The sequence below is a fragment of the Pongo abelii genome, chromosome 4 (assembly GCF_028885655.2).
Source record: "Pongo abelii isolate AG06213 chromosome 4, NHGRI_mPonAbe1-v2.0_pri, whole genome shotgun sequence".
Classification (NCBI taxonomy): Eukaryota; Metazoa; Chordata; class Mammalia; order Primates; family Hominidae; genus Pongo; species Pongo abelii.
Genome location: NC_071989.2, coordinates 10,339,253 through 10,365,667, shown reverse-complemented (window position 1 = coordinate 10,365,667; position 26,415 = coordinate 10,339,253). Strand labels below are relative to the sequence as shown.

At 43.1% G+C, this 26,415-nt stretch overlaps 1 protein-coding gene across 2 annotated transcripts; it reads left to right on the top strand.

Annotated features, from left to right (window-relative positions):
- The first annotated feature begins 85 nt into the window (after window positions 1-85).
- Window positions 86-23,683, top strand: ATPSCKMT (ATP synthase c subunit lysine N-methyltransferase). 2 transcript variants are annotated; one of them, XM_009240586.3, is made up of 5 exons: window positions 86-139; window positions 10,624-10,913; window positions 13,379-13,472; window positions 14,736-14,786; window positions 22,368-22,393. In XM_009240586.3, the coding sequence occupies exons 1-5, from the start codon at window positions 124-126 to the stop codon at window positions 22,391-22,393; spliced, it is 477 nt and encodes a 158-aa protein (XP_009238861.2). In that variant the 5' UTR covers window positions 86-123. The 2 variants fall into 2 exon arrangements, with proteins under 2 accessions (XP_009238861.2, XP_009238858.2); XM_009240583.4 differs by lacking the exon at window positions 14,736-14,786 and having other exon boundaries at window positions 13,379-13,516; window positions 22,368-23,683.
- The last annotated feature ends 2,732 nt before the right edge of the window (window positions 23,684-26,415 follow it).

The window sequence follows — 26,415 nt, the reverse complement described above, 5'->3', positions numbered from 1 at the left end:
CATTGACTTAAAGCACTATTTCTTCATTTCTTCGCACTCCGGCTCCGAGAAGATGGTAGGACCCATTTCCGTATTTTTTTTTTTTTTTTTTTTTTTTTTTGAAACGCTATTGGAAATCTCGCGATGGAGGGAGGAGGAGGTGAGGTTGGAGCGGCATGGCTGGCTCCTGAGGGCGTGAGAAGGGGTGCGGGTGGGCTGGGGGCTCGCGGTCAGCTGAGGTCTCCACTGTCGAGGCGGTGACCGGGTGCTGGCGGCTGCCTTGGCCTCCAGCCTGGCGTTCGGTGCCCAGAGCTCCTGGCCGCCGCGCCGTGCCCGCGCCGGTTCTGGCGATCCTTGGCGGCGGGCGCGTTTCCCCAGAGACTGTTGTAGGCTAGTTAGCGCAAGTGACTCAGCCTTTAGCACGATCTTAAGGAATAGGGATAGTGGAGGCACACTGATGGATTGGAATCGCAGTTCTGCCGCTCTTCCTAGCTGTGGCTTTGGGGAAATCCCTTAACTTCTTTGTCCCTCGGGTTCCCTGTCTGCAAAGTGACGGTGGTAACAGTAGTGCCTACCTTACAGGGCTGCTGTGAGATTCAAGGAGAACGGTGCCTGGCAAGCTGAACACAGTGTTGGTAAATAAATTACATTTTGCACAAATGGTTCAGTAACTTGCCACTGTTATACAGCTAGTAAGAAACAGTTACACAGCCTGATGCAATGGGTCCCACGCTCTTTTTTTTTTGAGACAAGACTGTAGCCCAGGCTGGAGTGCAGTGGCGCGGTCTGGGCTCACTGCAGCCTCCGCCTCCCGGGTTCCAGTGATTCTCGTGCCTCAGCCTCCCAGGCAGCTGGGACTACAGGCACAGACCACCAAGCTCGCTAACTTTTGTATTTTTAGTAGAGACGGCGTTGGGCCGTAGTGGCCAGGCTGGTCTCGAACTGCTGACCTCAAGTGATGTACACCTCTAGGTCTCCCGAAGTGCCGGGCATGAGCCACCGCGGTGACCGGCAGGTCCCACTCTTAAGCCCTGTATTATGCTGCCTCAGAAAAATCTTGGCAACCGCAGCTGTCCTCTAAATCTCTTATGCTGCCTTCCTCCCCGCCCTCCAAGATGATGACTTAATATTTGTTAGGTTTAGATTTATTTGTTGAGGATTTCCAGCCTTGCTTCTTCCCTACTGCCATAGGCAGGGACTTAACTAATAAAGTTGTATTATTCCCAGACTTTATTAGGTACTCAATAAATGCTGAAATGAATACATGCACTATAACATTTGACCTGAAACTCAAGAACAGGCTTGGCGACTGTGTTCCCACCTACTCCGGGGGCTGAGGCAGGAGGATGGGTGGAGCCCAGGAGTTCAGTTTACAGTGCGCTATAATCGCACCACTGCACTCCATCCTGGGCGACAGAGCGAGATTCTGTCTCTAAAAACAGGGAGGACTGACTTTGTCATGGGATGGTTGGTGATCTGTTAACTCTTCATGCTTGGCATACTTACGTGCTAGACGTAGAGTAACACTTCAAGGACATTTTAGATTTTGAAGTCAGGTCTTATTTCACGTTAGCTTTGCCAATTCAGTGTTTCCTCATTAAAAATGGTGACTTCTGCAATTCATTTGGTTCCTTCGATTGTTGTGAAAAATAGAATGTCCTATGGCATCTTCTGTGTAGTTTATTCCCTGTCAAAACACTGGGGAGCGAGAGAGGATTTTTCCTAATATCAATAGCTCATGTATGTCAAAAGGACACAAATGACATTAGACTAGTATAAGAAAGGCTTCGTAAGGACGTAAGAATATATGCTAAAGGGACATAACATATGCTGTAGTTATTAAACAGGTGTGCACATTACAAGTGCACAGTGAACAGTCCTTACGAGTTGTGACATTCTGATACAAGCCCGCTTTAAACACGTGGCTAGTAACTATTCCAAACAGGCTCCTTCTGTCTTCCTGGCCTTTTTCTTTTGGCTTGAACTTGGATAAGAACCTTGGGTACCTTATTGTGCATCTGTCACTGCCTCTAGCTTCAGCTGATCCAAATCTGCCACTGAAAATTGAAGTTTTCAACCAATATTAGAAGTCAGTAAGCAAGCAGGGCCTGGACACAGTAGAAGTTAACCTCATTCTGTGTTTGACTTTCAAGGATGGACTCCTACTAAGTGCTAAATGAAAGTGGCCAGTGGCCAGTGGCCACTGCAGCTGTTATTTAATAGGATGGCTCCTTGTTCCAAAGAACACCTGACAGAAGTTTCTTGCCATTTATATATGGGATAGTCTGGGAGTCTGAACATGTTCCATTAGAAGGATTTGTAGAAACAGTCTTGATTTTAGTTTTGAATATTGAGGGCCTGATTTTCACTGATAAGAATCAATACAGGGCCTGGCATGGAGGCACTTTGGGAGGCTGAGGCGAGAGAACTGCTTGAGCCCAGGAGTTTTGAGACCACCCTGGGCAACACAGGGAGACCCTGTCTCTAAAAAAAAAAAAAAAAATTAAAAAAATTAGCTGAGTGTGGTGGCATGTGCCTGTAGTCCCAGCTACTTGGGAGGCTGAAGTGGGAGGATCGTTTGAGCCTGAGAGGTCAAGGCTGTGGTGAGCTGTGACTGTGTTACTGCACTCCAGCCTGCGCGACAGAGTGAGACCCCATCTCAAAAAGGAATCAATTGTTTTTGCCGAATGGAGCTAACAATGTAGTCCTATATTGGATGTACATAGTAACTTCTTCCAAAGCTCCGGCAGTGGGTATGGATCTTGATTTCCCCATGCAAATATTTGTGACGTTGCAAGACTTGCAGGCACCAAAACTTGAGACAGAAAATAGAACGATTTCATCAAGAGACTCATTGCCCCTGTGTTGCCTTTCTTAAAAACACAAATATTGTAGTGACTTTGCTCAAAAAGTTTCATCACAGTGCACATAGAATAAAATATACATTCAGCCTGGCCTTCAGAGGCCTGCCTTCCTGTTTATCTCTCACTCTGTGCTCCAGAAAGGCTTTCCCTGCCTTCCACACCTTGGTTCCAAGGCTTGCTGCTTTTGGCTCCAGCTCAAATATTCTCTCTGCCAACACCTCACTGGTCCCATTGTTGGAATCAGTCTTTCCTCTGCCTCTCCCATATGCCTGTAGCGTTTTGTTTGTGTTATAGCATTTCTCACAACCAGCCCTGTGTCTGCCTCTCTTGGACCCCACCCCTCATCTGCCTAGATGGGAGGCCGTGAAGAACAGGAACTTTTTATTGTATCTTTTGCTGGTTGAATTGAAAGGTACATATCGACACAGGTGAAAAATGAAATTTGGGTCATCTGACTTGTGTTTCTTTAATAAACTTGGTGAACAAATGCGTAAGCAAAAATATGGCATATCCATACAATGGAATATTATTAAGCCATAAAAAGAAATAAAGAACTGATACAAGTTGCAACCTGGATGAATCTTGAAGACATGCTAAGTAAAAAATGTCAGTTACAGAAGTCCACACACTATACAGTTCCATTCCTTTAAGTCCAGAATAGGGGATTCTTTTTTTTTTTTCTTTCTTTTTTTTGAGAGACAGAGTCTTGTTCTGTTTCCCAGGCTGGAGTGCAGTGGTGCAATTTTGGCTCCTTGGCTCACTGTAACCTCTGCCTCTCCAGTTCAGGCGATTCTCTTGCCCCCAGCCTCCCAAGTAGCTGGGATTACAGGTGTGCGCCACCATGCCTGGCTAATTTTTTTTTGGTATTTTAGTAGAGATGTTGTTTCACGATATTGGTCAGGCTGGTCTGGAACTCCTGACCTCAAGTGATCCGCCCACCTCGGCCTCCCAAAGTGCTGGGATTACAGGCGTGAGCCACTGTGCCAAGCCCCAGAATAGGGGATTCTTGAGACAAAAAATAGATTAGTGGTTGCTTAGGGCTGGGAGATAGAGGGTGGATGCGGGAGTGATAGCTAAAGGATAAGGGGTTTCCTCTTGAGGTAATGAAAATGTTCAAAAATTGACTGTAGTGATGGTTGCATATATCTGAATATAAAAAGAAACATTAAATTGTATACTTTAAGCAGGCAAATTGTATGTATATGAATTATATCTCAAAGCTGTTAAAAATTGAGCCCCTCCTTGCATATGATAGTATTGAGAATAAGAATAGCAATTAATAGTCATTACTTAGCCTCTCAGGCTTGTGCTAAATGCTTTGTATACATTATCTACCTGTTCCAAGAATCCTATGAGAATAGTATTATTGCAAAATCTTTTTTTTTCCTTTTTGTAATGAGGTCTCACTGTGTCACCCAGGTTGGAGTACAGTGGTGTGATCTCGGCTCACTGCAACCTCCACTTCCCAGGCTCAAGCAATCCGCCCACCTCAGCCTCCCAAGTAGCAGGGACCACAGATGCACACCGCCAGGCCTGGCTAATTTTTTGCATTCTTGGTAGAGATGAGGTATTGACATGTTGCCCAGGCTTGTCTTAAACTCCTAAGCTCAGGTGATCCACCCGCCTCAGCCTACCAAAGTGCTGGGATTACATGCATGAGCCACTGTGCCTGGCCAATTTTGAATTGTATTTATTTATTTTATTTTATTTTATTTTTTTGAGACGGAGTCTTACTTTGTCACCCAGGCTGGAGTGCAATGGCGCGGTCTCGGCTCACTGCAAACTCCACCTTCCGGGTTCATGCCATTCTCCTGCCTCAGCTTCCCGAGTAGCTGGGACTACAGGCGCCCACCACCACGCCTGGCTAATTTTTTTGATTTTTAGTAGAGACAGGATTTCACTGTGTTAGCCAGGATAGTCTCAATCTCCTGACCTCATGATCCGCCCGCCTTAGCCTCCCAAAGTGCTGGAATTACAGGCGTGAGCCACCATGCCTAGCTTGAATTGTGTTTAAACAAATTATTTCCAAATTTTACTGAGGAGAAAACCATGCCTTAGTAACAACTTACCTTGTGTTAAACAACTAATTAAGTTCTGAGACTCCAGAACTGTGTAACCCAAATCCTCTTAACTGTTGTACTGTACAATTAGAATGTCCACAAGATAATTTTTTATAGAGGGCGTGACAAATGTACAAATGTGCCTTGACTTTTCTTTTTTTTTTTTTGACAACCAGCATATTGCTCAGTTATCCAGGCTGGAATGTAATGGTGCGATCATGGCTCACTGCAGCCTCGGCCTCCTGGGCCTAAGTGATCCTCCTGCTTCAGCCTCCCAAAAAGCTGGGACTGCAAGTGCATGCCACCACACATGGCTAATTTATTTTTTGTAGAGATGGGGTCTTGCTATGTTGCCCAGGCTACTCTTGAACTCCTGGCCTCAAGCAGTCCTCCTGCCTCGGCCTTCCAAAGTGCTGGGATTATAGGCATGAACCACTGTGCCTGGCCGACTTTTCTTAAATAATTAAATGCATGACTACCACTTTAGCAAATAGAGGCATACTTTGTTTTATTGCACTTTGCAGATGGTGCACTTTTTTGTTGTAGCTGTTAGAGATAGGATTTTGCTATTATTGCACAGGCTGGTCTCAAATTCCCAGGCTCAAGCTATCTTCTGGCCTCAGCCTCCTGAGTAGCTGAGATTACAGGTATGAACCAACATGCCGCATTCAGTAGTGTGCTTCTTACAAATGGAAGATTTATGGCAGCCCTACATGGAGTAAGTCTGTTGGCACCATTTTTTCAACAGCATCGTGCTCACTTTTTGTCTCTGTGTCACATTTTGGTAATTCTTGCAATATTTCAAATTTTCCACTATTTTTATGTCTGTTATGGTGATCTATGATGAGGGATTTTTGATGTTTCTATTGTAAATGTTTTGGGGCTCTACAAACCATGCCCACGTTAGAGTGAACTTAATCGATAAATGTATGTGTGTTCCTACTGCTGCACTGGCAATTCCTCCATCTCTCTCCATCTCCTTGGGCCCTCCTATTTCCTGAGACACAACAACATTGAAGTTAGGCTGATTAATAACCCTACAGTGGGCTCCAAGTGTTCAAGTGAATGAGTCACACTTCTCCCACTTTAAAGCAAAAGCTAGAAATTATTAAGCTCAGTGAAGAAGGCATATGGAAAACTGAAATAGACTGAAAATTAAGCCTCTGGCATCAAACAGTTAGCCAAGTTGTGAATGCAAAGAAAAAGTTCTAGAAGGAGATTAAAAGTGCTACTCCGGTGAACACGCAAATGATGAGAAAGTGAAAAAGCTTTATTGCTGATATGGAGAAAGTTTGAGTGGTCTGGATAGAAAATCAAACCAGCCACAGCATATCTTTAAGCCAAAGCCTAATCTAGAGCAAGGCCCTAACTCTTTTCAGTTCTCTGATGGCTGAGAGAAGTGAGGAAGCAGCAGAAGAAAAGTTTGAAGCTAGCAGTGGTAGGTTCATTAGGTTTAAGGAAAGAGCAGCCATTTCCAGAGCATGAAAATGCAAGGTGAAGCAGCAAGTGCTGATGGAGAAGCCGCAGCAAGTTATCCAGAAGATCTAGCTAAGATTGTTGATGAAGGTTGCTACACTAAACAGATTTTCTTTTTTTTTTGTTTTCTTTTTTTTTTCCTTTTGAGACGGAGTCTCGCTTTGTCACCCAGGGTAGAGTGCAGTGGCCTGATCTTGGCTCACTGCAACCTCTGCCTCCCGAGTTCAAATGATTCTCCTGCCTCAGCCTCCCGAGTAGCTGGGATTACAGGTGCGTGCCACCACGCCTGGCTAATTTTTGTATTTTTAGTAGAGACTGGGTTTCACCATGTTGGTCAGGCTGGTCTTGAACTCCTGACCTTGTGATCCGCCCACCTCAGCCTCCCAAAGTGTTGAGATTATAGGCGTGAGCCACTGTGCCTGGCCAACAGATTTTCAATATGGATGAAACAACCTTCTATTGGAAGCTAGAGAGAAATCAATGCCTAGTTTCAAAGCTTCAAATAATAAGCTGACTCTCTTGTTAGGGGTCAGTGCAGCTGGTGACTTTAAGTTGAAGCCAATGCTCACTGGCCATTCTGAAAATCATAGAGCCCTTAGGAATGATGCTAAATGTACTCTGCCTTGCTCTATAAATGGAACAACAAAGCCTGGATGACAGCACCTTTCTTTACAGCATGATTTTTGAATATTTTAAGCCCACTGTTGAAACCTACTGATCAGAAAAAGGATTCCTTTCAAAATATGACTGCTCACTGGTAATGCACCTAGTTACTACTCCATTGCTGTGGTGGTGGTGTACAAGGACATGAATGTTGTTTTCATGCCTGTCAACACGGCATTCATTTCGTAGCCCAAGGATCAAGGGGGTAATTTTGACTTTTAAGTCTTGTTATTTAAGAAATACATTTCATAAGGCTAGAGAGGCCATAGATAGTGATTACACTGATGGATCTGGGCAAAGTCAATTCAGAACCTTCAGGAAAGGATTCACCATTCTAGATGCCATTAATAACATTCATGATTCATGGGAGGAGGTCAAAGTATCAACATTAATAGGAGTTTGGAAGAAGTGGATTTCAATCCTCATGGATGCCTTTGAGACTTAAGTGGAGGAAGTAACTGCAGATGTGGTCGAAATAGCAAGAGAATTAGAAGTGGAGCCTGAAGATGAGACTGAGTTGCTGCAACCCCGTGATAAAATATCAGTGGATGAGGAGTTGCTTTTTATGGATGAGCAAGGGAAGTTGTTTCTTGAGATGGAATCTACTACTAGTGAGGATGCTGTAAACATTGTTGAAATGATGACAAAGAATTTAGAATATTTTATAAACTTAGTTGATAAAGTAGTGGCAGAGTTTGAGAAAATTGACTCCAAATTTGAAAGAAGTTCTACTGTGGGTAAAATGCTGTCAAACAGCATCACATGCCACAGAGCAATCTTTCATGAAGGGAAGAGTCTATCAATGCAGCAAACTTCATTGTTGTCTTATTTTTAAAAATTGCCGCAACCACCCCAACCTTCGGCAACCACCACCCTCATCAGTGAGCAACCACTAATGTCAAGGCCAGATCCTACGCCAGTGAAAAGATGATGACATTAGCATTTCTTAGCAATAAACTATTTTTTAAAAACTAAAAAAATTTTTTTGAAGATAAATCAGACCAAAATGTCAAGCAATAAAAGATTTTAAAATTAAGGTACATACATTGTTTTTTGAACAGTGCTATTGCACACTTAATAGACTCCAGCATAGTGTAAACATAACTTTTATATACAGTGGGAAACCAAAAATATTTGTGTAACTTGCTTTATTGCAATACTCACTTTATTGCAGTGGTCTGGAACTAAATATCTCCAAGGTATACCTGTAAGTTCCTCCATAAAATGCCAAAATTATAACTGAAATTATTTAAAGCTTTTGCTTTCTTTCAAATGCCATCACCTTCTTAAAGTTAATTTTCTTTACCACCATCACTAGCATTAATACTAGCACTAGCACTAGTAGCATTCTTCCTCCCACCGCCCCCTCCCCTGACCCACTTGGTTTTCCACTATGAAATCAGTTTTACAACTCATTTTAAGGGGCTTCAGGAATCAAGAACAAAGCCACGCTGAGTGGGGGATGCTGGCAATTGGCTGGCCGCCGTGAGGGTGACCTGCTGCTGTGTGCCAGCTTTCTGTGTGTCTTGGGTTCAAATTTGTACTGCACCAGAATAGATTGCCATAGTTCATGGGTGTGGTGGGAAGAAAAATGTTCTCTCCAGGAACGTCCACATTCTAATTCCTGCACCTGTACAGATGTAATCAATGGTCTTGAGATGGGAGATTCTTTTGGATTATTTATGTGGGCCCGTTGTTATCACTAGGGTTCCTATAAATTAAGAGGGAGCCAGGCATGTGAGAGAAGGTGATGTCAGGATGGAAGCAGAGATTGGAGTGATGTGGGATCAAGAGCCTAGGAATGTGGGCAGCCTCTGGAAGCGGGAAGAGATAAGAAAACCTGCCTGAGGGCCCCCAGAGGGAACGCAGGCCTGCCAGTTCATTTCAGACTGACCTCCAGAACTGTGTGATAATAAATGGTGATTTTCTTTTCTTTTCTTTTTTTTTGACATGGAGTTTCACTCTTGTTGCCCAGGCTGGAGTGCAGTGGTGTGATCTCGGCTCACTGCAACCTCTGCCTCCCGGGTTCAAGCGATTCTCCTGCCTTAGCCTCCCAAGTAGCTAGGATTACAAGCATGCACCACCACACCTGGCTAATTTTGTATTTTTAGTAGAGATGGGGCTTCTCCATGTTGGTCAGGCTGGTCTTGAACTCTCAACCTCAGGTGATCTGCCCGCCTTGGCCTCCCAAAGTGCTGGGATTACAGGCATGAGCCACTGCGCCTGGCCATAAATGGTGTTATTTTAAGCCACTAATTTTGTGGCAATTTCTTACAGCAGTTTAGGAAACCTATAACTGCATTCGACCCTGTTCTAAGTGCTTTACCTCCATCCACTCATTTCATCCTCACAATATCCCTGTGACCCCTCTTTGCAGATGAGGAAACAGGTTCAGCAAGGACAAGGGATTCAGGGTCCCATCATTAGTGAGGTGGCAGAGCTGGGATGCTAACTTCGGCTGGCTCTGGAGGAGTCCTGCTTTTACCTCCTGTACTGTGCTCCTCGTTAATCAATTTGAAAATCAATTTCAAGTCAATATTAATTTCAAAACCTTGAGATCCTATTTAAATGCATTTTAAAGGACAAATCTCAAGAGGATATTTAAGGTACCATTCATTTCTTTGTAATCAGTGATTGAGGGTCTGCATTATTTTATGTTTATGATAGTACTAAAATGTTGTTCTTATTTTTTATTCTTTTTTTTTTTGGGATGGAGTCTCGCTCTGTCACCCCGGCTGGAGTGCAGTGGTGCTATCTCGGCTCACTGCCAGCTCCGCCTCCCGGGTTCATGCCATTCTCCTGCCTCAGCCTCCTGAGTAGCTGGGACTACAGGCACCCGCCACCACACCCGGCTAATTTTTTTGTGTGTGTGTTTTTAGTAGAGACGGGGTTTCACCATGTTAGCCAGGATGGTCTCTATCTCCTGACCTCATGATCCACCCGCCTCAGCCTCCCAAAGTGCTGGGATTACAGGCGTGAGCCACCGCGCCCGGCCTTATTTTTTCCTCTTTTTGGATCGGCTGTAAAAGTCTCTTTATTATCATACTTAAAAGATATTTGTTAAAACCTGATTTTTGTCTTTTCTATTACTTTAAAATTGTATTTGTGAAACTGGATTGTAGATGCCAGACCAGATTTGATGTGGAATCCTTTAATTATACTTGAAATTGGGTAATAATTAGACATCTTTATGCTTATTTGTTTATGAGACTTTGTTAGTTCAGAACGTAAAAATATGTAGTGCATGATTAAAACTTGTACTAATGGATATTAAATTAATAAGTTACTCGATAAGTTTGAATACGTTGTTTTCTAAGGATGACTCCTAGACACACAAAAAATCAATGTGTTGGAAAGAAAAGATTTTAGTCTTCTCGTAGTATTGAATAATGTTCTTCAAAATATCTTAATAGGATTTAGAACTTATTGTGGGATCCTACACTTCACATTTAGCTTGTATTCAGCTAAATTATCCTTTAAAAAGCATGAGTTTATTTGTCAATGAGAATTGTAGAAAAAAATACTCTCTTGGATTTCAGATTTGGTGCTACATGTGTCTTTTCTGCTTGCTTTCAATCTAGGTATACCCCTAGAAACACTTAAAGAAGAAAGTCAGTCAAGACATGTTCTACCTGCAAGTTTTGAAGCCAACAGTTTGCAGAAAAGCAACTGGGGGTTCTTACTTACTGGGCTTGTGGGTGGCACCCTGGTGGCTGTGTATGCTGTAGCCACGCCGTTTGTAACGCCAGCCCTTCGAAAAGTCTGTTTGCCGTTTGTACCTGCAACTACGAAGCAGATTGAAAATGTTGTGAAAATGTTGCGATGCCGAAGAGGATCCCTTGTAGACATCGGTAGTGGCGACGGACGCATTGTGAGTTCTGCTAAAACATTTTAAGGTTTGGAACCAGAACTTAAAATTTCTGCTTTACGTTTAGTAAGGCTTACACAAAGACTTACTAAATCTGACAGCTTGAAAGAGTGCTCATTTCATTTTGTGTTTGTTTGACCAAACTATTAAACTACCAGTGTGTTTGGAATTCATTTTTCCCAGATTTAATTTATTCTCAAAGGAGGAAGTGCGCTGTAGACATGCCAGGTGAAAAAGAACAGTTAACTGGTAATTATCAAATTGTCTGTTAAAATATGTGGGCCGACAGAGGTGGCATGAGAAGAAACATGTTAAATCATGGCGTTCCACTCCTTTACATTTTTGCCCCATAGTTGTTTGCTTCTGCGTTTGTCTCTATTTGTCCATGTATAAGTAATAATTCCTGGGGTAATATAGAGTTAAAATAAGAAAGAGCCAGTGATTGACCCTCGCTAAGCTGAAGATCAGACTTTTTATGAACTTCTCTCACTTGACCCCAGTTGGGCACCTATAAATAAAGACAAAAGGCCACTGACGGGCAAGTGGGTGTCTCAGAGCAGGTTCCTCTGTGGGCAGGGTGGCACCATCCTTAGCCTCATCCCAATGATGAGCTGAAAAGTTCCAGCAGCAGTGGGAAAGGCTGGTGCTATGGAAGCATTTAGCGTGAAGGCCAGCAGGGCTCTATCGCCTTTCACCAGCTCCTGCAGACTTAGAGACTGATTTTGTGATTCTGAGCTAGAATAATCAGGAGGAGGTTAGAAAGTTAAGACATTTTTAATTTAATTTTTTTTTTTTACTTTTAAAATTGTGTTAAGATAGACATACTGTAGTGTTTACCATCTTAACCATGTGCAGGTATACGGTTCAGGGTGTGAAGCATATTCACATTGCTGTGCCACCATCACCACCACCCATCTCCAGAACTCTTTTCATCTTGCAAAACTGAAACTCTGCCCCGATTAAATAATAACTTTCTACTCCCCTCTGGGAGCCACTATTTGTTTCTAAGAAATTTATTAGTGGCCAGGTGCGGTGGCTCATGCCTGTAATCCCAGCACTTTGGGAGGCTGAGGTGGGCAGATCACGAGGTCAGGAGTTCAAGACCAGCCTAACCAACATAGCGAAACCCTTTCTCTACTAAAAATACAAAAATTAGCCAGGCATGGTGGCACATGCCTGTTATCCCAGCTACTCAGGAGGCTGAGGCAGGAGAATCGCTTGAACCTGGGAGGCGGAGGCTGAAGTGAGCCAAGATCACACCACTGCACTCCAGCCTGGGTGACAGAGCGAGACTCCATCTCAAAAAAAAAAAAAAAAAAAAAAAATGTATTAGTTTGTTTTCATGCTGCTGCTAAGGACATACCCAAGACTGGGCAGTTTACAAAAGAAAGAGGTTGATTAAACTTAATGGTTTCACATGGCTGGGAAGGCCTCACAATCATGGTGGAAGGTGAGAGACAAGGAGGAGCAAGTCATGTCTTACATGGATGGTGGCAGGCAAGGAGAGAGCTTGTGCAGGGAAACTCCCCCTTATAAAACCATCAGATCTTGTGAGACTTATTCACTATCATGAGAATAGCATGGGAAAGACCTGCCCCCATTATTCAGTTACCTCCCTCCAGGTCCCTCCCACAACACATGGGAATTCAAGATGAGATTTGGGTGGGGACATAGAGCCAAACCATATCAGTAAATCAAGGAGAAAGTTTTAAAATCCATATTTGAATGCTTTACATATATGAACAGTATCTTTGTGGTTTCTGAGAAAATGTTTTCTTGCAGCACTGTAGTACTTGGGAACTATCTTAGGTGGGACAGCTGAGTCAAGGGATGCTCCCTTAAAGAGTGGGGCAGTACAGAACAGGCAGAGAGAACCCAGGACTGCCCCACATCCCTCCCACTCTCCGGAGGCCAGTGGGATTCCACAGTTGATGTTATTGGGATTCATTTCATTTGACTTTTACCTGTTTTCTGTTTTGAGTGAACAGTCATTAACTACAAAGGAAATATGTAACTAATTGCAGATTTTTCATTGACAGGTTATTTTTATTGCATATTATTACTTGTTCACAAAACCATCCTCCCAGACACTTTCATTTCCCTGCTGCTGTGCTAGCCCACTGATGGAGAGATGCAGTGGATTTTCAGCAATGTTTTGTTCGTTCGACCTCCCTGGGGGTTGGCTGACCTAGAATCAATTATGGAGGTGTTCCAAGTGAACCTGAATGTCTATTCTGATACTTGAGGTGAAATCTTTAACCAATCAAGAAAACTAAGTTACATGGGTTGACTATTACCTTGTCCACAAAGCTATATCGCTTTAGAGACACATTTTTAAATGATGTCTTAGTCACAGGAGGCGCTTTTTGATTGGATGTTTAAACCATCGATAGGAAATATTCATATTGTTTGACCATGTATGTTCATTTTTTCTTCTTATTTTGAATAAATCCTGCCTCTCTCTACAGGTCATAGCGGCTGCGAAGGAAGGGTTCACAGCAGTTGGTTATGAATTAAACCCATGGCTAGTTTGGTATTCCAGATACCGTGCTTGGCGAGAAGGTGTGCATGGATCTGCCAAATTTTATATTTCGGATTTGTGGAAGGTATGTAAGGCAGAGAATGGCCTTAGAGAAATCCAAGGGAAAATTTTATTATTCAAAATTAGTATGACTGAGAACTGAAAAATGTATTAAAAGAAAAATAATTAAAATCCAAGTGAATATTCTGGCATAATGAAATATGTAAAATTGATACATTTTCCAAATAGTCTCCTTTAGAGAGAAGCTTAAAGTTTTTGTATGATAGGTCTTGTGAATTCCAAGAATTTATTTACTAAATTAAAATGTTGTCATTTCTGTTTCTTACAAAATAATAAGATTTTTCATCTTATTTGGAAATCCTATAAATTATTATTGATAAATATTAGACTTTTCCGTTTGTGTGCCTGTGTGACTGTGTGTATGCATATTCGTATATTTAGAGAGACACAGAGATGGTTGCTAGAGAATCATGCTATCACGGTTATTTCTTATCCTCATAAAGTATAAGATACTTCCAAATTTATTTGTACTCTAAAAACTCTAAAAATGCCCTGTAATTTTGCTTTAGGAATGTTCCATAAAATGCTTTTTCTTAAATAAGAATTTTCCATTGTAATATTGTCATCAGTAGCTTACAAAAATTCACTTGAGTTTTGCTTGCATTGTTTTTTTATGCCATATGTGCATAAACGATCTCTCTGTAGAGTAAATAAGGCTTTTATTGGGCAATAAGAATTTTAACTGGCAAAGCACATTTCCCCCCAGTTTTTCGACTAAAGACCATTTTATTGCACTTTTTTACATAGTATTTTAGAGAAGAGGAGGGGGACTCGAATTTTAAGGATGGTTCAACAACAACAAAAAAACAGATGGTTCTGAAGTCTCCTGTGTGCTGGGGAAACTGGTGGTGTAGAGTGGACTGGTACGGGAACATGTGGCCCTGGTGCCACCAGCTGGTCACAGTGGGGTCACAGTGGGGTCACTAGCTGTCTGACACATGACCACTGGGGCGTGCCCTGCATGGAGTCGCCCTGAGGATGAGATGGGATGACTTACAGGGTAGCGTTTGGAAAACTGTAATGGATTGAATTAAAATGAATGAGAGCATGAACATGTTACTCTTTTCCTTGTGAAATCTTAAGGAGGGCTGCTGTTCTTAGGAGTTTGTCAAAACCCACCATTTGGTAAAATGGAAAACTGGTACCCATTTCTGTGAAACAAGTTAAGCTTCACGTTTGGCTTTTTGCACTTAATCTACCGATTGTTTTCCCACCTTGTTCAGGTTACTTTTTCGCAGTACTCGAACGTTGTTATTTTCGGTGTGCCTCAAATGGTGAGTACGCACTTTCCTGCTCTCTGTTTGGGGCTAGATGATGTTGAAGGCCCTTCCAGCCACAATACCACCACTCACCCGTGTGAGGGTGATGGCCTCCCAGAGGTTTTAGGGAACACTGGATTTCAGTTCATTGGTTTAATAAAATACTTCAGAGTCTTAGAAGTTTAATCATAAAAGATTCAGTCATACTTTTAAACTTTGGCTTCAGATGAAATTCTCAATGATTTCCCTAAGCCTTAAACATTCCAGTTTGGAAACTGCTTTCTGAGGTCCCCGTATCTAATGTAGTTTGCAGTTTTCACAGCCGCTCACTTCCACTTCGCCGAAATCGCTCTGGAAAGTTAATGGGATGTTCCCTCTGAATTGATCATTCCTCCCATTTGGAAGGAAGATAATTTTCTGGGTGGATGAGCATTGAGTAGTTTCAGTTTACCTCAGTTTACTGATTTGCTAAAGGATGGCGTATTGAACTTTGATTATGTACTTTCAAGAGTGAAAATGCCACAGTGTTAATGGCCCTCCTTAGCCTTTGGAAGGATGGTCGTGGCGGGAAGCGTTTACTGTATTGCTGCTGCACAGACCGTGGAAAGAAATCCCTTTTCACTTTCCAAAGTCTATCGTTGTAGCCATAATAAAATTGGCAGAATTGAATGTTTGCTAAAATGCTGTGGTATAGCTGATAGGGTTTTCATTTTTTAAAAAGACAATTTACCTTTTTACATTTTGTTTTTTAATTAATACCCAAATTTTTGTATAAGACATTTCAGTGCTTGAGAAATGTATTTCTACTACTACGACCTTCAGTATAATGCCATATTCTTTGCTTTTAAAATATAATTTAGAAATGCTTTTGTAAAATATTCTTTTTTTTGAGCCAGGGTCTTGCTCTGTTGCCCAGGCTGGAGTGCAGTGGCATGATCTCGGCTCACTGCAACCTCTACCTCCCTGGTTCAAGCAATTCTCCTGCATCAGCCTCTTGAGTAGCTGGGACTACAGGCACCTGCCACCACGCCCGGCTAATTTTTATATTTTTAGTAGAGGTGGGGTTTTGCCATGTTGGCCAGGCTGGTCTGGAATTCCTGACCTCAAGTGATTTGCCTGCTTCGGCCTCCCAAAGTGCTAGGATTACAGGTGTGAGCCACTGTGCCGGGTCTTGTAAAATGTTCTTGAAAGTGACAGTATCCTGTACATTTATAATTCTCATTAGGCCTAAAATTAAGACCAAACTTTGGTATTCAGCCTTTTCTTATAGGAGTGAAATGAGGTAGAAGGGCACACTCCCTGGTCATTTTTAAAAAACGGATTGGGATCATAGATTGATATGTAATTTTGATGGTGATTTATTACCTGTGATGTTTGGGCTTTCGCTCTAAAATGGAATTGTTAGCTTTTTGGAGACAAGTAACTTTAATTTGAATCTGTGCTTTATAAAAATAGAACGTTAGCATTTACTGGAAATTCCATGCGTTGTGGAGAGGCAGGATGATGAAATCAGGGTTACTTGTCCCAGCGGGGGGCAGCAGTGGCCTTTGGTAGTCATCGTCACTCCAGGACCTGTGGAGCCGACTCCGGGTGCTTCTTACCATGTTTGAAGTAGACTGACTCACTTTATGGAGCTGTTCAATCAGGGGAAATAAGAGTCTTATTATTTATGAATACTTTTGCGATTACTGTCCTTTCTTCTGTATGTAGAGAAATCTGAAATAAGGAACATGTAGCATTTCACTATTCCCAAGGAGAAAGGGGAGCAGCTGAAAGATAAAAGATACAAAGTGTCCACATTCCCTGTAGTAGAGATTTGGCCAGCTTGCTGTCTTCTCGCTGGTGGGTCGGTCAGGGGTGCGGAGGCTGGGATGGCTTCTGTTGGTTTGGAAGGCTGAGTTTTGTGCGTGGAGGCCCCTACTTTCAGCCTTCATCAAGCTGTGTCTCAGTGGAGGCCATGAGGGGAGGCGGTGTGTGCTGTGCCAGTCGACCATCCCAGCCGTGGCTGGGTGACTCCACAAAGCCAGCATGCCATGTGACGTTCCCTGCTGATGCCCAGGTAGATACTCAGAGAGCCAAGGGAGCCTTGGGGAGGTTCAGAGCCAGGAATCCCTGGGGCTGTAAACCCTCACCCCTGCTTCTGATACCAGACTGATGATCCCTAACAGCTCTTTGCAGTTGTAGCTCAAAATCAGAGGTGCCCTAGCATTTCCACACAAGTATGTATCTTTCCAAAAAGGAGCAGGAATCCCATCTGGATCTGGTCAAGCCAGTTGTGGGGTTGTGAACATCCATGTTTAACGTGAGCTTATGCACTGAGAGCATCTTTTCAAAGTGCAGAGCAGATCAACCTTCTTCTTGTGTAAAACCCTTCTGTGACTTCTTGCTGTTTTTAGGGATAAGGCCCAAACACTCACTGTGGCCCTGAGGCTGGCGTGCAGTGGCCCCTGCTCTCCTCCAGCCTCCCCTGGGCCATGCTGCCCTCAGCTCTCTGCACCAGCCCTCCGTCCTTCTCTCGGCCCCCTGGACCTCGCCATTGCTGCTCTTCCCAGAGCCTGGGGTGTTTCCTTCTTTCTGACTGTGGTCCCCCTGGCTCTGGACTTCGTTGAACAGCACTGACCACTCATGGGCCAGCTGTCTTTTCCTCTGCAAGGCAGTCCTTGATGACAATGAGACGAGCTCCAGCGGCCCGCTTTGCTCTCATATAGTACCTTGTTGCCCTGTCCTTAGACGGGTTATTGTGCATTTCTTTGTCTGAAGGCTTCGACAGTGCTAGCTGTGTGCACTGCACCATCAGCTCAGGAGCAGGGACCAGGCCTTTCTTCTTCTAGCTGGCCCAGGCCTCCAGCACTACAGCCCTGGCACAGGCATCACTCAGTAAACGGTTGTTGAATGAATGAATGTGGTCTAAGTATACCCATTATTTATACTTTTCCCAGAAAGCTATCTACTTTCATAATTTCAAAGAATGACTGATTTTAGTTACAAATTCTGTTATGAATTTTTTTTTCTTTTTTTTGAGACAGAGTCTCACTCTGTTGCCCAGACTGCAGTGCAGTAGCGTGTGATCTTGGCTCACTGCAGCCCCAGCCTCCTGGGTTCAAGCGATCACCTGTCTCAGCCTGCCAAGTCACTGGGAATACAGGCGTGTGTCACCATGTCCAGCTAAGGGTTTTAGTTTTCGTAGGGACGGAGTCTCACTATGTTGCCCAGGCTGGTCTCAAACTCCTGGGCTTAAGCAGTCCTCCCGCTGCAGACTCCCAAAGTGTTGGGATTACAGGTGTGAGCCACCATGCTTGGCTTTTATGAACTGATGAACAAAAATATTATCATTATGTTCTAGTAAAGAAAAATAACTCATAGCTGAATCACTTTTTCTTCCTTCCTTCCTTCATTCATTTGACAAGTGGGGCCACCATAGCAAGCCCTGTTCTAATCGCTTGGAATACTTCAGTGAGTGCAAGAGAAAACACACCTGCCCTAGGTGCTCATATGCTAGTGGGGAGAGCAGATATTACATGAGACGCCTGTAGAAGATGCATCATACAGCAGAAGCAAAAGTGCTATGGAGCAAAGTAAAGCAAGGGCGGGGTGGGGCAGGGACAGGATCCCTGCAAAGGTGACCTTTGAGGTTAGGGAGGGGGCGTGCAGGGAAGAGCGCCTCGGGCAGGGTGGGGGGCAGTGCGGCAAGCAGGCAGGTGTGGCATGAGTGTGCATGGGGAGGTCAGAGAGGAAGCAGGATGGGAAGGACACCAGCCCTTGGAAGGGGAGTAGCCTTGGGTGAGCAGAGAGGAATGCAGGGCTGGCTGGGCTTGAGAAGGGTCACAGGCTGCCATGTGGAGGCAGGGGTGGGTACAAGGTGGGAGACAGGTTATAAGCTCTTGCAGGTGTCCAGGCCATGGAGTAGCTGGTGAGAAGCATCAAATTCTGTGTGCATTATGAAGATAAAATCCACAGGACTAGCTGGCAGATCTGACGTTGGGGAGAGAGACAAAGGCGGGGTCACAGGCAGCCCCAGGGTGTTGGCCCAAGTTACTGGAAGTTTGGAGTTGCCTTGGGAAGTGGAAGCTTGTGTCTAGCACCTTAGACCACCGGGCCATCCTGCCACACGCTTGGGATTGCTTTGAACTATGCTGGGGAAGGTGCAGGCGGAGCTGGCTGGGAAAGTCAGCATGGGCATGTGAAGTTTGGGTGTACATGACATCAGGCTGGCGGTGGTGGGTGAGAAGGAGTCTGGGGTTTGGGCCAGAGGGCGGGCTGGAGATGTAGGTTTGTTGGGCATCCGCACAGATGGAGCCTGGGAGTAGCTGAGATTCCCTGGGGAGCATGAGGATGAGCTGTTGAAGGCCTGAGCTCTGGACCCTGGCATTAGAGGTCTGGGAAATTAGGGGCAACCAGTAGGACTTGAGAGGGGATCCTGGGGAGGAGGAAGTGCCAGGAGTGAGTTACCCTGGCGGCCCAGTGAAACCGGGGTTCCTGGGGGGCGGGGTGTGTGTGTGTGGCAGGGCTGGGTTATCTTATACCTTTGAGAACTATGTTTAAAGTTTTGTAGACGTAATTAGAATAGGATGAGTTCTTGCCACTTTGAAACCTATAATTGTATGAATAATTTTGAATTCCGTTAGGCAGACATGACACATCACGGCTTCTCTTTGTGTATGATATCAAGCACCAGGTTCGTTGCATATTTATGTGTAATTTAGTCAGTTAATTTCTTATGATGGAAATAGCTCCTTTCATTTTTATGTTTATCTTGACTTAGCATATGACAATCATTTGGAAATAAAAGAAACTATAAAAGAGAAAAGAATAATAGTATCATGAATAAGTTTACAATTGTCCTTTTTATGAACAAAATTACCATAAGAAATCTCTGATATTTTGGAAAAACACATATTGTTTCATTCTTTGCTTATTTAATTTTTCCCTCAAGGAACAAAACTTTTTTTTTTTTTTAATCCTATACTGGCTGTTAAAAGAATAGAAATTCCTCCATCCTTAATAGAATTTATTCTGTGTTATCTTGGCATTGATTCTAATGAAGAATTAGAATTTGGTTCATTCCAGCCGTAGGTCATGTAGAAGAGTTTTTCTAAGCACTTTTATAAGATATAGGCCAGGAATAAAAGCCCTATCATAAAAGCCCTGTGAATTTCATCTTGATTTAATCTGTTTCGTTTTAGAGGAGTAATTTTTGCTTAGATCTTGTTTTCAAAATATCACTTCTCACTAAGAGGAACCAGGAATCTTTGAGAAAAAGGCCGAATCAGGACTGTGGAAGGGAAGATACAAAAGCCAGGAACATTTTGTTGAGCCTGAATGTAAGGAAGTGCTCACAGTATTTGATAACAGCATGTCCAAAGGACAGAGAAGCCAGCGGCAAGAGCCTCCCAGTGGCCAAATTAGGAGAATTTGAGCATTTGAATACACAAGGACAGTAATGGATTATAACCCATCAAATGAAATAAGAATATAGGTGTTTGTCCTTATAGCAGATCGGTAGATAAGGAGAGAGAGAGAGGCAGAGCAGGTGAGGGGAAAGCCGTTCCTTACGGTAGAGTGCCAACTGTACATCTAGAAGAAAGGACAGAATTAGCAGATTGATTCGGGCCAGAATCATCCGTGAGTGCTATTTCAAGTGTGGGGACTGTCTGATGAGTAACAGGATTTACATCATCCCAAAGCATCTCCCCACAAACTACTCATTATAAAAGGAAAAATAGCAACTGCACAATGGAGACACCACCTTCACTGTGTGGTTACTGCCATCATCAAGAGCAGAAGGGCCTCCTGGGTGTCTGTGGAGCCCTGGTAAGTTCACAGCCTCACAGGTGGGGTGTTGCCAAAGACCACACACCGCACTGCTCATGAGCATACATCAGAGGACCCACCGCCAGGGCCACTCGGTCCGATAACTGAAGAATGTTATTGTCACGAAAACCAAAGAAAGACTGAGGAACTGTTTTCCATCTAAGGAGACCAAAGGAATGTTATGGCTAAATGCAAAAATGATCCTGGACTGGATCATACCCTTGGGAAATGTTATACAGAACATTATCGGGACAGTGACAGAATCGCAGTGTTGTTTGGAATTATTATATTGGAATACAGTGTTAAATTTCCTGAATATAACTGTGCTGGGATTATGTATGAAAATATTTTTCTTAGAAAATACACACTGAAGTATTAAGGAAGTAAAGGAGCATATTGTATGCAACCTTTTCTCCAATGGTTTAGGAAAAAAATGTTCAAAGAGAGAGGAAGAGAACAAATGTGACAAAATGTTGAAAATCGGTAAACTTGTAGGCCAGGTGCAGTGGCTCACGCCTGTAGTCCCAACACTTTGAGAGGCTGAGGCGGGCAGATGGCTTGAGCTCATGAGTTCAGGACCAGCCCAGGCAACATGGTAAAACCCCATCTCTACAAAATTAGGAGGTTGAGGTGGGAGGATGATTTGAGTCCAGGAGGCGGAGGTTGCATTGAGCCAAGATCACACCAATGCAGTCCAGCCTGGGCGATAAATCTTGTCTCAAAAAAAAAAAATTATTTGAACCTGGGTATAGGTATACAGGAGTTCTTTGTTCTGTTATTGCAACTTTTCTGGAAGTTTGAAATTATCCCAAAATAGCAAGTTAAAAGAAGAAAGTAGAAAAAAAAGTATTTTTAGGATGTGAAGATGGTGAAGGTGGTAATATATTTTTAGGATCTGCAGATAAATGTTTAAGTAGTTGTTAATTTGTCGATGTAATTAAAATATCAATACTTTTGGCAAATAATAAAAACTCTTCTTTATTGGTAGATTGATAATAAAATGGTACAACGGTGGTATAAGTTAGGCTAACTATCAAGAAATTCATTATCAGTATATTATGGATACATTTTTAAAAATTATGAAATATTTCATGATATTTCCAGTTAGTAGAATTGTGTATATTTTTTCGTGGTCTAACTGTATCACATTTCATTGACTGTAGATCTTGATTTTAGGATGCACCATTGCTATTGAGAAACAAAAAAATTGCTAATTATAATTCTAAGACAATTAGTGTTGTGTGATGTGTCCTGATTTCAGAGATGTTAAAAGTGTGGAAAAATGTGGCTGGGTGCAGTGGCTCACGCCTGTAATCCCAGCACTTTGGGAGGCCGAGGTGGGCAGATTGCTTGAGCCCAGGAGTTTGAGACCAGCCTGGGCAACATAACAAGACCCCTCTCTCTTAAAAAATTGTGGAAAAATAATGTCTTAAATATATGAGACTAGGTATATTGAAGTGTTGAAGTAAGTTATTTAAAACTTCTTCTTCTTATAATTACTGCCACATCCTGATTTTATTTAGAAAACTATAAATCTATGATAGACATCTGTTAAAAATGGCATATTTTATAATTAATGCTAGAAGATAGTCTTACAACTGCTGTCAGTGTATCTTCTGTATTTCAGTGGATTGTTTGTTCATGTGTTTGTGTCCCAGAGTGCTCTTTTTAACAAGTAGTAATTTTTGCTCAGGTATTTTCAGGGACTCTTAAATACAGAGGAAATTTTGGGATCATTTCCTCTGACTCACTGCTCATTAAAATAATAGCTGTTACTCCCCACAGATGCTGCAGTTGGAGAAGAAACTTGAACTTGAACTTGAGGATGATGCACGAGTCATTGCTTGCCGGTTCCCTTTCCCACACTGGACTCCGGACCACATCACAGGGGAGGGGATAGACACAGTGTGGGCATATGATGCGAGCACTTTTAGAGGCCTTGAAAAGAGGCCCTGAGCATCGATGCATTTGCAGCCGCCCATTCAAGCATAAACCTTACTGAGTGTGCTGTTCTGAAATGTTGTAGTCATCCCTGATCTTGTAGAGACTTACAGCTGTGTCCTTAGCAAAGGAGCGTAATTGTCTTTGGTTTGGAATGAGAAATTACTGTTACTTTCCTTAACTGTTGGAGAAAACAAACAGAAGAAAAACAGGTAGATTTAAAATCTGCTTTTGATGCTATTTTCTTAAAAAATGTACTTACTGCCTTTCCATGCACCTGGATGCATGAAAAGATGAATAAGTGATGGTCATGGTTATGGGTAGGAAAATAAGATGCCAATAGCTCTTCACATTATAAACAATATGGCTTAATGCCTCGATAAGGAGAAATGATTTTTAAAGACAGTATATATTACCAAATGTTTGCAGTCTCCTATAACTTTGTTCATACTTAAGTTGTATCTCTTTCCTTTTTGTACTTCATGGCAAAATTAATTTTCTAAAGGATTCAGAGAGGCGTTTATAGTTTATAACATTTATTAGAAATAATTTGTTCCACCACTAGATTACTGTATTTTATGGAATCTAAGCTGTATATGTGTACATTTGTATACATGTATGTGTAAATGTAAGCCTGACGTGGGTTCAGATTCCAGTTTTGTCATCAGCAAGAGGCCTTGGACCGATGACTTACTGCCTCTGAGCCTTGGCTTTCTGTGTATCTCTGCCATTGGGATAATGGTACACATAAAAGCGGACTGGGGACCAATTTCTAAAACTCATGGCACCTAGTCTGTGGTCCATAAATGGTGTTTGTTATTTTAGACACTGAGAAAAATCTTATTCACAGAAGTTGCAGATTATTTCTGCTAGTCACTTTTTTATTTCTTGAGAGCTGCCACTTATTTAATATTTCTCATTTATGTGAAGAGACTTGACTGATTTAGATAAAAGATGAATTAATGAAAACCTTTGAATATGAGTACACAAGCTTCATATATCTGTAAAGTGAATATTGAATGGTAGCTTGAGTCATTCATACTTATCACGGAAAAGAATTGAACTCCCAGTTGTACACCTGTAACTGAAATACCAAACTGTCTTAATGGAGATGTAATGAAGTAAGATGGTCACATCTTTAACTAAACTTATAAAAATTGGTCAGTTTGATAATTTTCATTTAAATGAGAAACATCTGGGGACACGTTCATTTATTCAACAAATATGTATTCAGTATCTACCGTAGAAGAAGCTCTGAGATTCTGTGGTGAATAGACATGCAAATCCCCTGGCCTCATGGAATTCCTATTCTGGAAAGGAGAGACAAACAAACAAGCAAGGGAATCTTAGTGTGTGTGGAGTTCTCTGAAAGAAAGAAACAGTGTGTGATGGTGTAGAGAGCACCTGTGTGAGTCTGAGATGAGGGGATGCGATGTTGTGGACTTCAGCCAGGTTTTTGGCAGCTAGTGTCTGTCCCTTTTCCAGTAGCTCCAGTCGCCTTATGAAGAATGAGTTCTTTCTGTGGTGTGTGGCTTTAGTGGGAGGGCAGCTCTTACTGTGGGCCTCTCAGTTGCCTTCCACTGTAGCCAGTCCTGTAACTGGTCTGGGCACACTTGGAGGGGGATCCATGGTAGCTCCTTGCCATGAAGATGTGGGTAGAGGAGGGTTCTGTGGGGCCTTGGAGGTGTTCAACATTTTCTAGAAGTGTTCCTGGTGGATTTATAGAGGCATTGATATGGTTTGGCTGTGTCCCTACCCAAATCTCATCTTGAATTCCCACGTGTTGAGGGAAGGACCTGGTGGGAGGTGATTGAATTATGGGGGCAGGTCTTTCCTGTGCTGTTCTTGTGATAGTGAGTAAGTTTCATGAGATCTGATGGTTATTATAAGGGGGAGTTTTCCTGCACAAGCTCTTTTTGCCTGCTACCATTCACGTAAGATATTCCAGCCACATGGAACTGTAAGTCCAATAAAGCTCTTTCTTTGTAAATTGCCCAGTCTTTATCAGCAGCGTGAAAACAGACTAATACAGTAAATTGGTATGTTGCTGAAAAGATACCCAAAAATGTGGAAGCAACTTTGGAACTGGATAACAGGCAGAGGTTGGAACAGTTTGAAGGGCTCAGAAGAAGACAGGAAAATGTGGGAAAGTTTGGAACTTCCTTGAGACTTGTTGAATGGCTTTGACCAAAAGCTTGATAGTGATATGGACAATAAGGTCCAGGCTGAGGTGGTCTCAGATGGAGATGAGGAACTTGGGAACTGGAGCAAAGGTGACTCTTGTTATGTTTTAGCAAAGAGACTGGTGACATTTTGCCTCTGCCCTAGAGATTTATGGAACTTTGAACTTGAGAGAGATGATTGAGGGTATCTGGCAGAAGAAATTTCTAAGCAGCAAAGCATTCAAGAGGTGACTTGGGTGCTGTTAAAGGCATTCAGTTTTATAAGGGAAGCAGAGCATAAAAGTTTGGAAAGTTTGCAGCCTGACAATGTAATAGAAAAGAAAAACATATTTTCTGAGGGGAAATTGAAGCTGAATGCAGAAATTTGCATAAGTAACAAGGCGCTGAATGTCAGTCCCCAAGATGATGGGGAAAATGTCTCCAGGGCATGTCAGAGGTCTTCATGGCAGCCCCTCCCATCACAAGCCTGGAGGCCTGGAGAAAAAGGTTATGTGGTCCATGCCCAGGGTCACTGTGCTGTGTGCGGTCTAAGGACTTGGTGCCCTGTGTCCCAGCCATTCCAGTCATGACTAAAATGGGCCAAGGTACAGCTCGGGCTGTTGCTTCAGAGGGTGGAAGCCCCAAGTTTTGGCAGCTTCCATGTGGTGTTGAGCCTGTGGGTGCACAGAAGTCAAGAATTGAGGTTTGGGAACCTCCGCCTAGATTTCAGAAGATGTATGGAAATGCCTGGATGCCCAGGCAAAAGTTTGCTTCAGGGACGGGGCCCTCGTGGGCAGTGAGGACTGCTAGGGCAGTGCGGAAGGGAAATGTGGGGTTAGAGCCCCCACACAGAGTCCTTACTGGGCACCGCCTAGTGGAGGTGTGAGAAGAGGGCCTACCCCAGAATGGTAGATCCACTGACAGCTTGCACTGTGCACCTGGAAAAGCCACAGACACTCAACACCAGCCCATGAAGCAGCCAGGAGGGAGGCTATACCCTGCAAAGCCACAGGGGTGGAGCTGCCCAAGACCATGGGAACCCATCTTTTGCATCAGTGTGACCGGGATGTGAGACATGGAGTCAAAGGAGATCATTTTGGAGCTTTAAGATTTGCCACCCTGCTGGATTTTGGACTTGCATGGGGCCTGTAGCCCCTTTGTTTTGGCCCATATCTCCCATTTGGAATGGCTGTATTTATCCAATGCCTGTATCCCCATTAAATCTAGAAAGTAACTAACTTGCTTTTGATTTTACAGCTCATAGGTGGAAGGGATTGCCTTGTCTCAGATGAGACTTTGGACTGTGGACTTTTGAGTTAATGCTGAAATGAGATAAGACTGTGGAGGACTGTTGGGAAGGTATGATTGGTTTTGAAATGTGAGGACATGAGATTTGGGAGGGGCCAGGGATGGAATGATATGGTTTGGCTGTGTCCCCATCCAAATCTCATCTTGAATTCCCATGTGTTGTGGAAGGGACCCAGTGCGAGGTAATTGAATCACGGGGGCAGGTCTTTCTCATGCTGTTCTTATGATAGTAAGTCTCACGAGATCTGATGGTTATTGTAAGGGGTAGTTTCCTGCACAAGCTCTTTTTGCCTGCCGCCATGCACGTAAGATGTGACTTGCCCCTCCTTGCCTTCCGCTATGATTGTGAGGCTTCCCCAGCCATGTGGAGCTGTAAGTCCAATTAAACCCCTTTATTTTGTAAATTGGCCAGTCTCAGGTAT